Raw genomic sequence first — 16,858 nt, forward strand, 5'->3', positions numbered from 1 at the left:
TGTGGGGTCAGACTTCGTGCTTTACACCAGTCTGAAAAGACTGACCATTTGCCTGAATAGAGCCGCCTAGTCGTGGGGGCTCTAGCTTCAGTAATAGTATTCATTAAGCTTTCAGAAAGGTTCTCATGTACCCGTTGATGGGCCAAACATGAAGCGCCCATAGATCGGGACGGGGATGCCAGATCTGCCGTTCCGCCTGCATGAGGAGGTCTCTCCTCAGCGGGATCGGCCACAGAGCTGCATCTGACATCTGACTCAGCAGTGAGAACCAAGGTTGATTTCTCCAAAGCGGGGCTATTAAAAGCACAGCGCAATTGCTCTCCCTGATCCTCTCTATGACCTGAGGTAACATTGAGATTGGGGGAAAAGCATAAAGAGGAAGGTTGGGCTATTCGTGGGCCAACGCATCTTCGTGCTTGGAGAAATATATTCGGCATTGAGCATTGTCTTGTGAGGCGAAAAGATCCACTTTTGCCTCTCCAAACTTGCCCCAAATTGTCTGAATTATATTTGGGTGAAGAGACCACTCTGCAGGGGACACTCTGCCCCTGGACAGCATGTCCGGACCCAAATTCAGAATGCCTGGCACGTGAGTCGCTCTCAGCGAGCTCAGATTGTGCTCTGCCCATATTAGGGCTTCCTCCGCCATTGAGTGCAGATCGATAGATCTCAGACCGCCTTGGCGATTTATATAGGCTACCACCGACCTGCTGTCCGTTCGGATCAGGACATGGTGGTGTTTTATGTACGGAAGGAAAGCTCTTAGCGATATCGTGACCGCTTTCATCTCTAGACAGTTTATATGAAGGCTCTTCTCCGAGTCTGACCAGAGACCGGAGATAGGCCTGCCCTCGTGAAGGGCTCCCCAACCTAGGTTGGATGCATCTGTCGAGATAACTTTCCACTTCGTAACAGTGCCCACACTCACGCCCGTCTTGTACCAGACGGGATTTTTCCAAGGAGCCAGAGCTAACACACAGCTGTGGTCTACCTTGATTCGTAATCAGCCCGAAAGCCATGCGTGAGCTGGAACGCGGCGATTCAGCCAGCGCTGTAGGGGGCGCATGTGCAACAGACCCAGTCTGAGAACTGGCGCCGCCGAGGCCATGAGACCCAACATCCTCTGAAAGTATTTGAGAGGAATGCGTGCACCGGACCTGAGGGAAACCGCTCGGTTCCGAACAGAGAGTGACTCATCTGCAGTGAGTCCAATACTGTTCCCAGAAACGAAACTTTCTGTGTGGGAGACAATAAACTCTTTGCCACGTTGATTCTGAGTCCCAAGCATTGTAAATGGTTGAGAAGCCAAGATCTGTGGTTTAATATCTGTATCTCTGACTGAGCTATTATGAGCCAGTCGTCGAGATAGTTGAGAATTCTCATTCCTCGAAGCCTCAGCGGGGTTAGCACCGCTTCCATGCACTTTGTAAACGTGCGAGGGGCTAGAGATAGACCAAAAGGTAGCACCTTGTATTGGTAAGCTTTCCCCTCGAAGGCGAATCTCAAGAATGGCCTGTGATGGGGGGCTATTTGTATGTGGAAATAGGCATCCTCTAGATCCACAGTGAAAAACCAATCTCCCGGGCGAATGTGCGTGAGGATTTGTTTCATTCTCAACATTCTGAACGGGCGCTTCATAAGGGCTTTGTTCAGATGTCTGAGATCTAGGATGGGTCTTAGACCACCGTCCTTTTTTGGTACAAGGAAGTAACGGCTGTAAAAGCCCGACTCGCTCTGTGAGGGGTGTACGGCTTCTACCGCTCCCTTTATTAACAGTTTTGATATCTCGGTTCGAAGCATGTGACTTTTGTCGCTTCTCACCGTTGTCTCTTCCACGGCGCGAAAGCGCGGTGGTCTGCGAGCAAACTGTAGCGAGTAACCTCGTTCTATTATGTTCAACACCCATTTCGAAATGCTGGGAATGGCCCGCCAGGCCTCGGCCTTCGAAGCCAGGGGCTGAATTAATCTGTGGGGCGAGTCGCTGAGTGACAGGGACTCAGTGGCCCGATAACCTTGCGCTAAGTTGGCGCTTATGAGGGAAATGTTTCCCGCCGCCTGAGTGCAGGGGGCCGGGGAACATAGAGTATTGGTGCTTGTGTACAGGCGAGCGCGTTTGAGTGCGGGCTCGTTGACTGTGAGAATAATGTTTCCAGCCACCTGAGTGCAGGGGGCTGGGGAACATGGGGGAGTGCTTGAGTGTAGGGATACATGCTTTAATGCTGGCACACTGCCTACAGAGAAAAAGCTCTTTTTGTGACTCATATGGGTCGCCGTGAAAACGGCGTTTGTGTACAGGCGAGCGCGCTTGCTTGCGGGCTCGTTGGCTGTGAATGTGGCGTTCCCAGCCGCCTTGAAGGGAGCTGGGGAACGTTTAGATCCTTCAGAGCCTCGTTGTCAGGAACTGACTCATCCAGGGAACGGAGGAGTTTGGCCTGGAAGACTTGAAGCACCGCCATAGAGGGTAGCGCTGACGCCGCCTGGCCGGCGGAGGCGAATGCTCGAACCGAGGCGAGGCTGGACGTAGTGCGGCAGGCCTTGGAAGGGTGCACAGCTTTTGACTGCCATCCTCTGGCGGAGGGCGGGCAAAGGTGTGCAGCGACGGCTTCCTCGAGGGGAGGAAGGACTTGATATCCTTTTTTCTGAGCGCCATCGACTACCGAGAGCGCTGGAGAAAAGGAGGATTTGGCGCGAGAAGAAAATGGCGCCTTCCACGATTTTGTTAGCTCCTCGTGGACTTCTGGGAAGAAGGGAGCGGGTCTTTGAGCGGTCGGTTGACGGCGGTTTTCGAAAAACCACTCATCCAGTCGGCTTCTCGTGGGCTTCTCGGGCTGAGACCAGTCAATGCAGAGGTCGTCCACGGCCTTGGTGAGCAAGCGCATAAGCTCAGCGTCGACTGAGGTTATAACGCCGCTAGCCGTCCGCGTCGAAGTGGCGTGCTCCGAGGCGGCATCCGACCACCCGCTTCCGGATGCAGCAAGGGAAAGGCTGTCATCCTCTTCCTCCTCCGGTCCGCCGAATGAAACAGCAGCAGCCGCCATGCGAGGGGAGCTGTGCTGTTCCTCGACGAACAACACGGGCGATGGCGAGGCACGCGGGGACATGCCCGGCGTGTGCTCGTCAGAGCGCTCCGGTGGCCTCTGGTCGCGACGTTTTTTCTTCCGTGGCTCGAGAGGCTGGGAGCAAGGGACGGGATCCGAGTCGAAGCTGGCGAGCCGAGCCCGAAGGTTGAGTGCAGCCTGCGTGTGGTCTCGTCCGAGACATGACACGCAGATGATGTGCCGATCCTCGTCCGCGATAAAACCTCTGCACGAGGCGCAGGAACGAGACATTTGAAACAACGTCTCGGCTTTTTTTGAATGTGTAAAACACAGTAAGGTATTGAAAGGATATAGTGCCGGATGGCGCAGCTGGAAGGCAGGCTGAAGGCGGAGAATCCGATGTCCTCAGGCTGCAGTGTTCCGCTGGGTGCGTGTCGACGGCAGGCTGCGATCCAGAGCTCAACGATTGCAAGTCGCTGAAGAAGAATTAATCTGACTAACCTTGCGAGAGTGGGTCTTATATACCCTTGGCTATGCAAATTCTGTTGCCCCTTGTGGCGGGAATTTGGAAGGACCTGAGTGGTCCGTCCCGCCCCACGGTCTCGCTATAGGTTGCTGCAGTTGCAGCAGCACAGCCAATCAGCACGCAGCTGCTTCCTGCTGAGAGTTGTGCAGCTGCACTGCGTATAAAAGGTATTTTTGGATAAAAATTTGCTTCAATATCTCGAGGAAAGGAATTCCCCCTTGCGTTTTAGCAAAACGCAATACGAGAGTACTCTCGTAAGGGAACTATTCTCGTCACTCCATAAAGTCATTGTAGAACCACTGTAGTGAGATGGACTTTGTAAAGACGTCTTTAGTACCTTTTAAGGGTCTTGAGAGTGTACCGTGCATTGTGCCAATGGAGGCCTTTCAGAGCCATCAGATTTCAACTAAAATATCTTTATTTGTTTTCTGAAGATGAACGGAGGTCTTACGGGTGTCGAACGACATGAGGGTAAGTAATTAATGACAGAATTTTGATTTTTGGGTGAACTAACCCTTTAATGAGGATGTGCATGTTTTATTTTCAGGTTTGGAGGATGTTTAAGCTGTCTTCAAAGAACCACAATCATCAAATGATATACTGGAAATTACTACATAGGGTTTACTTGACTCCTTTTTTTAATGATTTTTGGGACCTTACCTTATCCATTCAACAAAGATATTTACTGTTAGACGCTCTCACAGTGGGCAAAAAATGCTATAGTCAACCGCTGGAATCCTCCTCACACAATGGACAGATGAACATGGACAGTGTCTTTGTTGGACATTATATCCATGGAACTCTCAACTTCTCGTATGCATGGATACAATGTCAAGACTGTAAATTAATGACATGCTGCTTTTGATATTGTGTCATCTTTTTTAACATCTTTGTAACATCTGTGTAAAACCTGTAAAACTTTTTTTTTATTGTGTCTACATAGGCTACTGTGCTTTTATTTTATTTCTATATTCTCAAAGTCTACCAGGGGTGCGATGCTTTGAGGTGGTTTTTATACTTGTATAGTTGCTTTTTGCTTTGGATTTTTGGATTTCTCGGCCAATAAAAAAAAAAGGAGAACTCAATAAATGTCACGTCTGTCTGTTTTTTAGGTCTTCTCTGTGTGTTTTGATTTGTCACATGTTCCTTTGTCTTAGTTTTCCTGCTACTTGTCTGTTTCCATAGTTACCCTCATTAGTTAATTTGTCCCAGCTGTGTCTAGTTAATTATCTCGTTTCTGTCTGCTATTTAAAGGGTAACTAAACCCTAACTTTTTGAGTTAATGATCTGCAAGACTGGGGCTTTATTAATGCTGTTCATTGATTCGAGTAAATGTTTTGACATTTGGGTATAAAGTTTTCTAATTCTATAATATATAGTGTAAAACTGTGCTGCCCTCTTAAGGTTGAACAGTGGCTACTGCAGTTGAATTTTCCTATTGGACGTTGTTGGTCATCGTGACGTAGGATGGTTCTTCCAACGGCTCACTAACCACGCCCCTGTGCTGATGTTTCGCTAGTATCGTCGGCATCGGTTAGTCCCCTCTGTCTCCACATGGGCTCTGCCCACTTTTCCAGCATTTTTCAAATATTGCCAGTGGGTGGAGTTAGGCTGCGATCAGGGGTTTAGTTACCCTTTAAGTTCCTCTTGTTCACTCAGTCTTTGTCCAGTCACCGGTATAGCTACTATGTTGTGCTGTTGCCTGTTTGCCTGCATTGAGTTTGTTACTATTAAAACACGTATTGGATTGCATCTCCTGAGTTTTCTGCCTGTTCCTGTACACACAACCGTGACAATAATAAAAAGAAGCGTGCAGCTCTATAGACTTCAGGAAATTTCCGATATCACGCGAAGGCAGCTGACATATAAGGCATTCTATTTCTGTTTTTTTTTTTTTTTGGCATGCTTGTGCTTGCAAACACCAATGCATGTTTTTCAATAATTCATCTTTATGATGTTTTATTCATTGGTCCATTCAGCTGCTTTTATCATGAATTCTACTTATTCTGGAATATTATCTCAGGCATTGCTTGTGCCAGAATTATGAATAGGCCCTTCTTAATTTTATGAATAAATTTAAATTAGTAAACGTGAGTCTGTAAGTCAGTGATTTTTAGAATGTCACATAATTAGACTGGGTAAAAGGATTTGCTGTAATTTGAAGCCAATTAAAAATTAAAGCCTTTTATTCAGGCACATTGCCAAGTCTAATGTTAAGAGCCTCTGTTCAATGTCAGTGCCAAAGACAGCAGCACAGCTTAACCATCCAATCATGACATTTTTCTTATTTCATAAAGAATGAGATAATTTTTCTCTACACCACAGTCAACCCTCTACAACGTAATAATTGTCCACAGTAACACTTCTTTATTTAACCTTTTTTGAATTATTTGTTTGTTCAATAAATGCATAATATCCTGTTCAGCCAATACATTCTTATCAAGGCAACTACAGATTACAACACAAGACACATTTTCATTGACAGCATTTCAGTCTTGCGATTGAGAGGGCTTTTACATGGCTCCTGTAATTAACTCTATGTTACTGTCGTGTTTACAACTGTGACAATGAGCGCTTACCAGGATCAACTAAACGCTGGACTTTCAAAAGTTCGTGGATCCATTGTTGCAGTAAACTAGTAAAAAAAAAATTCTTGAATGAATAATTTATAGATGCAAGGACATCGACTTTACATTTTCACACCCCTAAACATGACGCAGAACAAAACAAACTGATTGGTTGTGTTACATGTCAGTAAAACGTCCTCTTGGGGGTCCTTTACCAATGAAAGCTGCTTAATTGATATGTCATCCTCAATAAACCCGTCTCCGGCGTGATGACTCTGATTTTTTGAATATTCCGATCTAATATGACCCCTGACCTGTAAAGTTGCCAGAATAATAATCATTCACTGTTTGTTAATTGGCCAGAGGAGAACCGGCACCCCGACTGAGCCTGGTTTCTCCCAAGGTTTATTTTTCTCCAGGCCACCTGATGGAGTTTTGGTTCCCTTGCCACTGTCGCCTTTGGCTTGGCTTGCTTAGTTGGGGACACTAAATTTTCAACTAAATATCCAAATAAATCTAATTAGTAAACTAAATTAACCATATACTAAATTACTGATCTGCCCACATTGTCACTATATGATAATTGAAATGAGCTAGATGACATCACCATTTTCTCCAGAGCGGCTGTACGGCCGAATAAAATTCTGTTGCATTATTTTCCTGTTTAACACTGTGAAGCTGCTTTGAAACAATCTGCATTGTAAAAAGCGCTATATAAATTAAGTTAACTTGACTTGACTTGACTACATGAACCCCAACAATTAACATAGATAAGTAAAAAAAAGTTGAGCTCTTAATATCACTTCACAACAAATAACTAAGATTAATGACGGAAAAAACAACAACAACAACAACTATATACATTTAAAGCAGCAAACAATGAATATATTACCGCATAATTTATTCATGCTGCAAGGCATGATGGGAACAGTTAGCCAGGGGTGTCGTAACAAGTGAGAAAGGTTGGGATGATTCTAAAAGCCCTGATCAGACAGGGGACCTAGCAGAACCGACAACTCCCAGATAATGTTGCGATTGAAATTGCCATTTCGTGCAAGTATGCTAAAATTACTTCTCTTAAATGTGATGAAACCAGATATGTGAGGGCTCCCCCTTAAGACACTGAATGGTTTATCTTAAAATGCTGCACTTCACACTCCATCAGGTAGTTGGCAAGAGATGTGAAGCCAATATCAGGATACCAGAAATGGAAAAAGAAACAGGAGATGAGTGAGCAAGATATAGACAGCTAGTATGAAGAGAATAAAATATTATCAGAAAAATATAAATGTTTACTCTAAACCTTTTATTGTGGAATTTAAAAAGAAAATAAATATAAAGTAGGGGTAATACATCTCTCTCCTCTTCTAGAATAGTCAAATAGTCAGCAGTGCCAAATTCAAAAAAGTCATATCTCTATATTAATGCATCGCCATCGCAAGTGTATAGAAATAGGTAAAACACTCTAACACAGGCATTTGTGGTATTAAAATAACTATATTAAATGATCACATTAATCTAAACAAGCTATCCATTATCATTCTCATTCATCTCAGTGCACCTTGATCAGCAGGCACAGTTTTGAGCCAGTCATATGAGCCGCAAAAGCAATTTGATGTGACTAACGACTCTAGAGCCGCAGGAAAAAGACATGGCGTCATGGCAATGATAATGACAGCACAAAAATGCACACACGCAGTCCCAAGTCCTTTACTAGCTACTACAATGTCCTCTTATTATAGGCAGCTTGATTGTTGTGGGTTGCAGTTTTATTTGGCTTTTTTCCAGAAAACAGGCATGTATTTGGGCTTGCAAGTGACTACTAATAGCAGTTGTCAAATATCCCCACCTACTGTTCAACCCACACTCTACATGATGTCATTATTAATTGCCATAGTTTGTCTTATTTCCTAAGATGTTTCTACCTTTCACGGCTCCTCCCCTCTCTAAAACGAATGATGTTTTCTTTTCCATAAGTGTGTACACGAGAGAGAGAGAGAGAGAGATGTATTAGTTAATTTAGAGGGCCAGTAGTACTGCATTTTTTGTTTTATTTTATCATTTTAAAATGGGGTTGTTGATTGATTGATTGATCAGCTTTTATACATCTGCTAATGACTATATTGTGACAGGAGAAAGTTGATTTTTACGCTTTTAAGACAAATTCCTGCCGGACCTGAGACTCGAACCCGCAACCTTCCGGTTACAAGTCCGACTCTCTGACCATTAGGCCACGACTGCCCCTACAAATACTGGGTTAGTAGGGACAACATTTGGTGAAATGTTGATGGTCTAGTATATATTTATGTGAAGATAATGCAATAATGAAAATAATACTGATAATGGATAATGAAAACTACTGTATGCTTTTCAACTAAAACTACTCCAATTTATGCTCTTGCATGAATCACTGTCTTGCGTATGCCACCATCTTTCATCATTTACAGTACACTGTAAGTTAACACATCAGAACTCTCTCAAATGAGAAGCTAAAACTAGACAATCTCCCCACCTTTTCAAAGAGCAGAACCACCTGATTGAGTGAGTCACCAATGTGTGGACGTTTGGATCCATAAAATAGAAAAAGGTGACTGAAATGCTTTAGCAGTTTCGTAATCAGAGGTAAAAAAAAAAAAAATAATAATAATAATAATAAAATTGTATGGGTGTTTGTGCATGAAAATTAAATCAAATGGAATTAATTTATTCCCAGCTGGGGGATGTTATTAGATTAATCAATGTCAAGTTGGATATCTCAAATTACAGATGTTTGAATTGAACAGACAATTTTTTTGTAGCTTAATCTGCTGCCAAACTAACACACCACCTGACTTGTGATGGCTTGTGATGATTCATAACCTTGCACAAATTGATACATTTAAAACAAAAATTGTTATTTAGTAATAGGATTATCATTCTCATGCACGCTAGTCATTCTTGGGGTCATGAATGCAGTATAGTGACCATATTTACCCATGATTATGTGTCCATGTCCTATAATGAAAACCCAACAATTGTGTTTTCAAAGAGTATTATGATGCTGATGTGAGCTAAAAAATGCAAAGAGCATCCTTGACGTTTAATTACAACCATTACTTCTGACATTCTTGGAGGTAATTAAAATAATAAAAAATGAAAATATTGAAATTTTTTAAATACAGTGATGAAATATACTAGGCCTACTTTGCTACTATTGAAAGAAAAGAAACATTAAAAAATAAATAAACACTGAAAAACAAGCTGCTAAAGTTTTTTTTTTTTCTTCAATGTGCCGTATACCTAGTGGTTGCTGGGGCGTAGTAGATTTTGGAATATTGCATTATTAATGTTCAGGCACGCTGTTAAAGCTATAAAAATAATAAATAATTTGTTTTGGGGAAAATACCGTTTTTACCGTCAGAAGGGTTGAGCGTTTCATCTGTTTCATGTTGTTTACATAAATTGGCTATTTGGTTTCTGGTCATTTCTAGTAATTTAACTCAGAAATGTAAATGATAATAATTATATTAATAATAAATAAACATATGCAACAGAGGGGAAAAAAAACAAGACAATAAAATAACACGGAAACGTTGACGTGAATTAGTTTGTAGCCTACTCACCTTTTGGTCGTGTGGGTCTTAATCTCTGAATTATTGACGCATTGCTACAGGTGGCGTTAACTTCAGCGGTTAACGCAGAGCTGTTCACGCTGGAATTGTCAGGAGTTCTTGAGCATTCCCAAAAAGGGATCTGAGTTTCATTCATTCTCTGTAAATCCATTGTCAAAAAACGGTCTGCGAGAACTGGTCTCCTATAGCTTTCTAAATCACTGTAAAACTATATTTATTCACGATATTGCATTCAATGTATATTTTAAAAAAGAGACATACCTTGTGCCAGGAATTATCAAAAGGCTCTTAAAGCTTATATATTACTATGCGCTGAAATATTCTGCGCATCCATTGCCTGTATCTGTGCGCGCCTCTGTGAGAGAATGCCGTGTGCGCTTAAACTGCAGTCACTGAAAAGCGCGCTGTAGCTCTGATGAGCGAGCCGCGTGGGTAGACTGTTCTTTAAGAGTGTTAGCACTGAGGGTGGGGTGATTATAGAAAGGGAGGGAGAATTACAAGAGAAACAGACTCACTATCAGTCAACAGTTAACAGTGCGCTTCAGACTAGCGGATCTTGGCTAATGGAATGTAAGTCCTATTTCGCCCTCCAGTGGATGTCTTTTGTTATTGCTTGTTGATTGTCAAAAGGAATGAGAAGGTAGAGGACAAACAGAGAGAAAAATTGCAAATGCTGCTTCTGGCAAACCGGTAAGAGCTTCAGGACTCTTAACCACAGAGCTTTCATGAGATTCACTTTTTTATATATCTTGCTTTCATTTTGCACAACTTCAGAAAAATGTTGAAGTGGATCTCAGTAATGTTTTATGATATAGTCCTACAGTAAATAGTTTAAATCCAGAGACAAGACCTCTGAAGGCGTCCTGTGGTATCTGGCACCAATTAGCATTAGCAGATCCTTTAAGTCCTGCAAGTTGCGGGGTGGGGCCTCAATGGATCGGATTTGTTAGTCCAGCACAGCACATTGATCCTTAATCATATTGAGATTTGGAGGCCAAGGCAACACCTTTAACTTTTTTCCATGTTCCTCAAACCCTTCCTGAACAATTTTTGCAGTTTAGCACGGTGCATTATCCTGCTGAAAGGGGACACTGCCATCAGGTAGCCTGCCTGTCAAAATGACATCCACATAAATGCCAGGACCCAAGGTTTTCCAGCAGAACATAACCAGAGCCTAACACTGCTTTCGTCGGCCTGCCTTCTTTCCATAGTGCATCCTGCTGCCATCTCTTCCTCAGGTAAGCACACACGCACCTGATCATCGACGTGATCTAAAAGAAATGTGATTCATCAGACCAGGCAACCTTCTTCCATTGATCCATGGTCCAGTTCTGATGCTCATGTGCTCTAGCAACTCTCTCTCTCTCTCTCTCTCTCTCTCTCTCTCTCTCTCTCTCTCTATATATATATATATATATATATATATATATATATATATATATATATATATATATATATATATATATATATATATATATATATATATATATATATATATATATATATATAGGCCCTATATATATATATATATATATATATATATATATATATATATATATATATATATATATATATATATATATAGGCCCTATATATATATATATATATATATATATATATATATATATATACATATGTCATAACTGCACATAATGTATAAACTACACATAGTGTAATAAGTATTAAATTATTATTGGAATAAAATGTTCACAATGTAATAATTTTCTCAAAATGTAATAAAATCTTTAGCTCATAATGTGTGTGTGTGTGTGTGTGTGTGTGTGTGTGTGTGTGTGTGTGTGTGTGTGTGTGTGTGTGTGTGTGTGTGTGTGTGTGTGTGTGTGTGTGTGTGTGTGTGTGTGTGTGTGCGTGCGTGCGTGCGTGCGTGCGTGCGTGCGTGCGTGCGTGCGTGTGTGTGTGTGTGTGTGTGTGTGTGTGTGTGTGTGTGTGTGTGTGTGTGTGTGTGTGTGTGTGTGTGTGTGTGTGTGTGTGTGTGTGTGTGCGTGCGTGTGCATACAAGAAGAAAAGGAAAGAGTATTGTATTGTTTATTTTGAAATAAATGTTAAAACACACACACACACACACACACACACACACACACACACACACACATATGCCAGCAGGGCTAATAATTGGCTACATTTAAGAGTGGGTTAAATGAGAGTATAAAAGAAAAAATTCTAAATATAGTTGGATTTTTCTCAGGATGTCACCAATGCTGTGTGCCCTCAGATAGTATCATACTACAGTGTCTGTGTAAAAACCCTGCCAGGTTGGATGTTGAACCCCCTGCCATTTCCGTCTGCATTCTCTGTCCTTGAAGGAAGTATCCATTTGACAGCACTTGACCTGATTTGCAGCCATGGAAAAAATGAATCAAAAATACAATTCATTTTCAAAGAACTGTAGCCAAAGTTTAAATCAGTACATAAATGAATAAATAACATTATGCTATAAAAATATTTTCATTATCTATAACCATTATAATAACTGTATGACATTATTTAAAAAATAATATAATATAATGGTAACACTTTGCAATAAGGTTCATTAGTTAACTACGTTAGTTAACATGAACTAATAATGAACTGCACTTTTAAAGTATTTATTTATCTTTGTTAATATTAATTTCAACATTTACTAATGCATTATTAAAATCTTGCTAACATTAGTAAATGCACTGTGAACTAACATGAACAAACCATGAACAGCTGTATTTTATTAACTAACGTTAACAAAGATTTGCTGAACAGAGGTGTTGTTCATGGTTAGTTCATGTTAACTAATGCATTAACTAATGTTAACTAATGCAACCTTATTGTAAAGTGTTACCAATATAATATACAATAATGATTACATGAGATATTTTTTTCTTGAGACATGTCAACCAAATTGATAACTAATGCTCTGTAATACATTAATTTCATGTATTGAAATATACCATCTTTAATGAGCATTTTTGTAAATGTAAATTATGAGTATTTACCTGCAAAATGATAACGATGCAAGTCATTACCAGCCCATATATGGCCATGGTTCCAAACACGACCCACAAAACCAGGTGACTGCCATGTTGACAGAGATCATGCCTTTTTGTTTCTTGTTTCTCTGTTGACAAACACACACACACACACACTGTAACTTTAAACTGTACGTGAAGACTTTGTATTACAAACAAATTTGCAGTCATAATGGCAATTGTTTTCTCTAATGCTCATCTTTCTAGTCTATTGTACATTAACAAACAGTAAACATACCTTCAACCAACACAATAGTTTGCGGTGTGTGAGGCACTTTCTTAAATGGAGGAGGATAGTTTATCTCGGCCTCACAGGTGTACAGGTCTGTAAAATTTGTGGTCACACCGAGCAGGATGAAACTGGTACTGTTATCCATATAATTAACATCGAGAATGGCAGAGAAAGCTGGTTTGTTTTTGTTTATGTTGTTGGATGTATCATTTATCTTGATATAAATGGAGGTGACCTGGTCTGAGCCTTTAAATAATTTGAATTCCATTTCCGTTGCACTGAGTACAGGGCAGGGCACAGTAACATTGCTGTTCACTGCCGCATGCTTAACTGGTGGGAGGGTGCCTGCAGTGTAGAGGAGACAAAAATCACATAGCTCCATCATTGACATCTCACAACTGCTTAACTGCTCAAGCTTTCATTTTTCAAAACCTGAAATCTCTGATTGGGTTGGTACCATGTTCATTTATTATGCTAATATTACATTATTTATTTACTTGAAGAGGATGTCTGATTTTGCAGAAGTGGTTATGGAATCGACAAATCACCACAATGCTGCAGAATATGGCTTCTGTTCTCAAGATCGCTCATAGGCTCTATGTATCCTATATCTTACATACAGTAACATTGCCATTCCAATAAGATATACACACTTTTTTGAGATTTAGTTTTTAAACTATGGATTTAAGAACAGTTTATTATATTTTTGTCTTTTCAGTTCCTGGTGGTCTGAATAACTTTAAGTATGATCAATGTGCACAGGCACTTTCATAATATATGACAGAATAAAAAAAATGAACTATTTTGACTGGTTCCTTAACTTCACAAATCTATCATCACAACTTTTGCCTGTAAGAGTGGATAAATGTTGTCATAGAGACACCGTTTCAGTGTGAACAAACTGTTTTGAACCTCTCTTTGGAAACATAAAAAGGAAAGATTGAATCATCCTCATGCAGAATGATTAACTCTCTCAGTATTACATTTTCTTCTGTCAGAATGTCAGTGGCAATGCCAAATGTCAACTTGTTGCGTATAGAATATTTGCTGCAAGGTCCCTTTATATTAAGTGTCTTATGTACTAACATTTAAATCCATAATTTGATACAATGCACTTACTGAATACATCCATATTTTTACATTGTATTTGTTTTATTTTTTAAATACCTGCATGTAATTGCAGTTGTAATTAATTTACATCTATAATTACACTGTTGACCCTTTACTTGCCCTGTAACCCCTCCTTAAACTTTAACATTTAAGCATTTGGCAGACGCTTTTATCCAAAGCGACTTACATTGCATTGCATTCAAGGTACACATTTTACATTTCTTGCTTTCCCTGGGAATCGAACCCATGACCTTGGCGTTGCTAGCGCCATGTTCTACTGTTTGAGCTACAGGGAAGAGCCTACCCATACCACCAAACCTGTGCCTATCTATACCCATATCCCACCTCAATAGCAGCAGCAGTGTTTTGCGATACATGAACACAATACGTATATTGTACCTTTTTTTGTGAAATGGATTCTAGCTACTCCATTGTACTTTATAGTCTCACAAATTAAATGTTTGTGGTAAATTGCAGAGTCTGACTGCACAATATTTCATTTGTTCAAGCCTCACTCAATCAGTTAGATTGTATTTTGATATTTAGGAGATTGAGCAACTCATACACTGGCACAAATTTGTTGCTCAAATTTCAGTGTGGCTGACATATAAGGGGGAAAAAAATAAAATTAAAAACTGAAAATTAAATTGACACATACATCACTAACTTTATTTTCAAATAGTCAAACATTTTTAATTTATTGAATAATACTTAATTTAAAGCAGTTATCTTCTGTATATATTGTTGTTGTACTGTGTTGTTGAAAATCTTCATGACTAAGTGCATTTAAGCTGCAGATTGTATGGCGACAAAGTAGAAGGTAGAGTAGAACATTATTAATTGTTAAACTGTGTATTTTCATCATCCACACAAAATATTTATTTATATTTGACTACCATAAGGGTATCCCTGTCACCCCACACACATTTTTGCCTGGGTGTAAATAAAAGATTTTATGGTATTTTGTAAATGTGACTTTACATTCCAGAATTTATACTTTTTCTTTTAACTGAGACTTCATATCAAAATGAAGTCTTTAGTTTTAATATTTTATTTTGTCATAATTCCAACCTCATATTTCACAAATGTGATTTGTCAAATGGCTGATAAAACAGACAAACTGAAGGTCTCTTGATTCCCACTCAAATTCAAATTCTGTCTGTTTTTCTTTTACATATGCAGTGCCTTGTTTTGGGGGTGTCAGACCATTGCAGGCCTTTCGGTTCGAAGCTGCTGACAGTTAGAAACCCCAGGGCACTGGTCTCATTGGTCCTGGCCACATTCCGTCCCATTCTAAATAAGGGTTTTCATGAAAAAAGTACTTCATGTGATAACAGCTAATCTTACAGTAACTGCTGTTATTCAAGTACAACTGATTTAATACAACTGAATCAGCCTTAATACATTAGGCTACACAAACAAAAGTCAAGACTTACAAGATACTTAAGAAAACAATGTCATAAAAGATTGGTTTAACTATTTCAGAGATATTATTCTCATTGAAAGATCATTTGCAGTTATTCATAAAGCACGAAGTTCCACTTTAGATGCTTGGGACACAAGCACACAGCACATCACCTAAATGGGTCTTTACAACTGTACCACTGAAATTTGTTTTATTTATTTATCTATGTAGTTTTCTTCAAGGCTTTGGCAAGTTGTAATCTGTCTTTGTTTGTTTTTTGTTTTTGTATTACACATGTATACTTTTCGGCATATAACAAAAGCAAATTGTACATCCTGTGTTAAAACTGAATAAAAAGTTGATCACAAAAAAAGAAAGAAAACAATGTCATATAACTTGTAAAGGTGTCTACCACATATTGCATGTTTAAAGTTATCACAAGAATCAAGATCTTACCTTTGCACATGCTCTGTGTTTCAGATAGGCTGCTATGGAAGAGACAGATTAAGAGGGTCACAGATGTCCTGAAAATATCCATCTCCACACAATAGAAGTGCTTTTAAAAACTGCAGATCTACTGTCTTTCGTTTTGGGACTATTGCACTATGGCGTGCTTGTATGGCAAATTCAACCTTTAGTGTAACAGAAGAACGGATAGCAAGCTAAACAGGAAGCTTCCATTTTCTCCTTGCACCCTTTGTGGTTGATGTTATTTGCATGTTAAGGTTTCATATGCATTTGATAATCTTGTGGCATCATACAGTAGCTGGTGTTTCCTCATTGAGGGGAGGTAGTAAAGGAGACCCCTGTAGGTGTTTTCTAGTAAACTGTCTGTTTCAGTAGTTGTTGGGGGGTGGGTTTTTAAGGTTAAAGTGGGTTTTAACAGATGCAGAAAGTGAAAGAGAGAGCCTCTTCAATGGTAAAATGACATAAACTTACACACCCTTGATCAGAAAAGGCCTGCATGCGTTTTTTAAAAGTGCATTAAAGCATTTTCTGGCTGTCTGACTCAGGGTGATGCATTCAAATACACGGGGAAAATGCCTTTAAGCTGATTTAGTACGTCTTCATGTTTCCTGTTTTTAATCTAAAACTGGGTGCACGTCAGAGGCAGTGCACTTTGTGATCTCTATGGCAACCAGCAGCACAGAACACTGAAACCAACCCACAATGCTGATCAACGATGATCTGTGTTCGTTGTGCTCTTTCCTTTATGGAAAGAAAGATTCACCAAGTTGAGAAAAGATGCAAATAATGAGGTTTTGTGGTTAGCTTTATATTTAGATCTAAACCTAGAACTGGTTTCAGACCCCTACATGCACTAGCACCCCCTTAAATCTACTTCCCTT

The 16,858-nt window shown here is 40.1% G+C and overlaps 2 protein-coding genes across 2 annotated transcripts in view; both read right to left on the bottom strand.

Annotated features, from left to right (window-relative positions):
• The window catches only part of cckbra (cholecystokinin B receptor a), a gene marked incomplete at both ends in the record, with an annotated part of 66,042 nt that extends 56,149 nt beyond the window's left edge, over positions 1 to 9,893 (bottom strand). Inside the window, one exon of the mRNA XM_079813657.1 lies at positions 9,734 to 9,893. Within this exon, the coding sequence (XP_079669783.1) occupies positions 9,734 to 9,893 (160 nt within the window). The remainder of the gene's footprint in view (positions 1 to 9,733) is intronic.
• Positions 9,894 to 11,774: 1,881 nt separating this feature from the next.
• On the bottom strand, positions 11,775 to 16,214 carry LOC307123990 (T-cell-specific surface glycoprotein CD28). Its single transcript, XM_079812904.1, has 4 exons — positions 15,966 to 16,214; positions 13,001 to 13,339; positions 12,730 to 12,851; positions 11,775 to 12,092 (listed from the first exon to the last, which is right to left on the bottom strand). Exons 1-4 carry the CDS (start codon positions 16,045 to 16,047, stop codon positions 11,982 to 11,984), a joined length of 654 nt encoding a protein of 217 aa, XP_079669030.1. The 5' UTR covers positions 16,048 to 16,214; the 3' UTR covers positions 11,775 to 11,981.
• Positions 16,215 to 16,858: the final 644 nt, after the last annotated feature.

Source organism: Gobio gobio (assembly GCF_949357685.1).
Source record: "Gobio gobio genome assembly, chromosome: 3".
Taxonomy (NCBI): Eukaryota; Metazoa; Chordata; class Actinopteri; order Cypriniformes; family Gobionidae; genus Gobio; species Gobio gobio.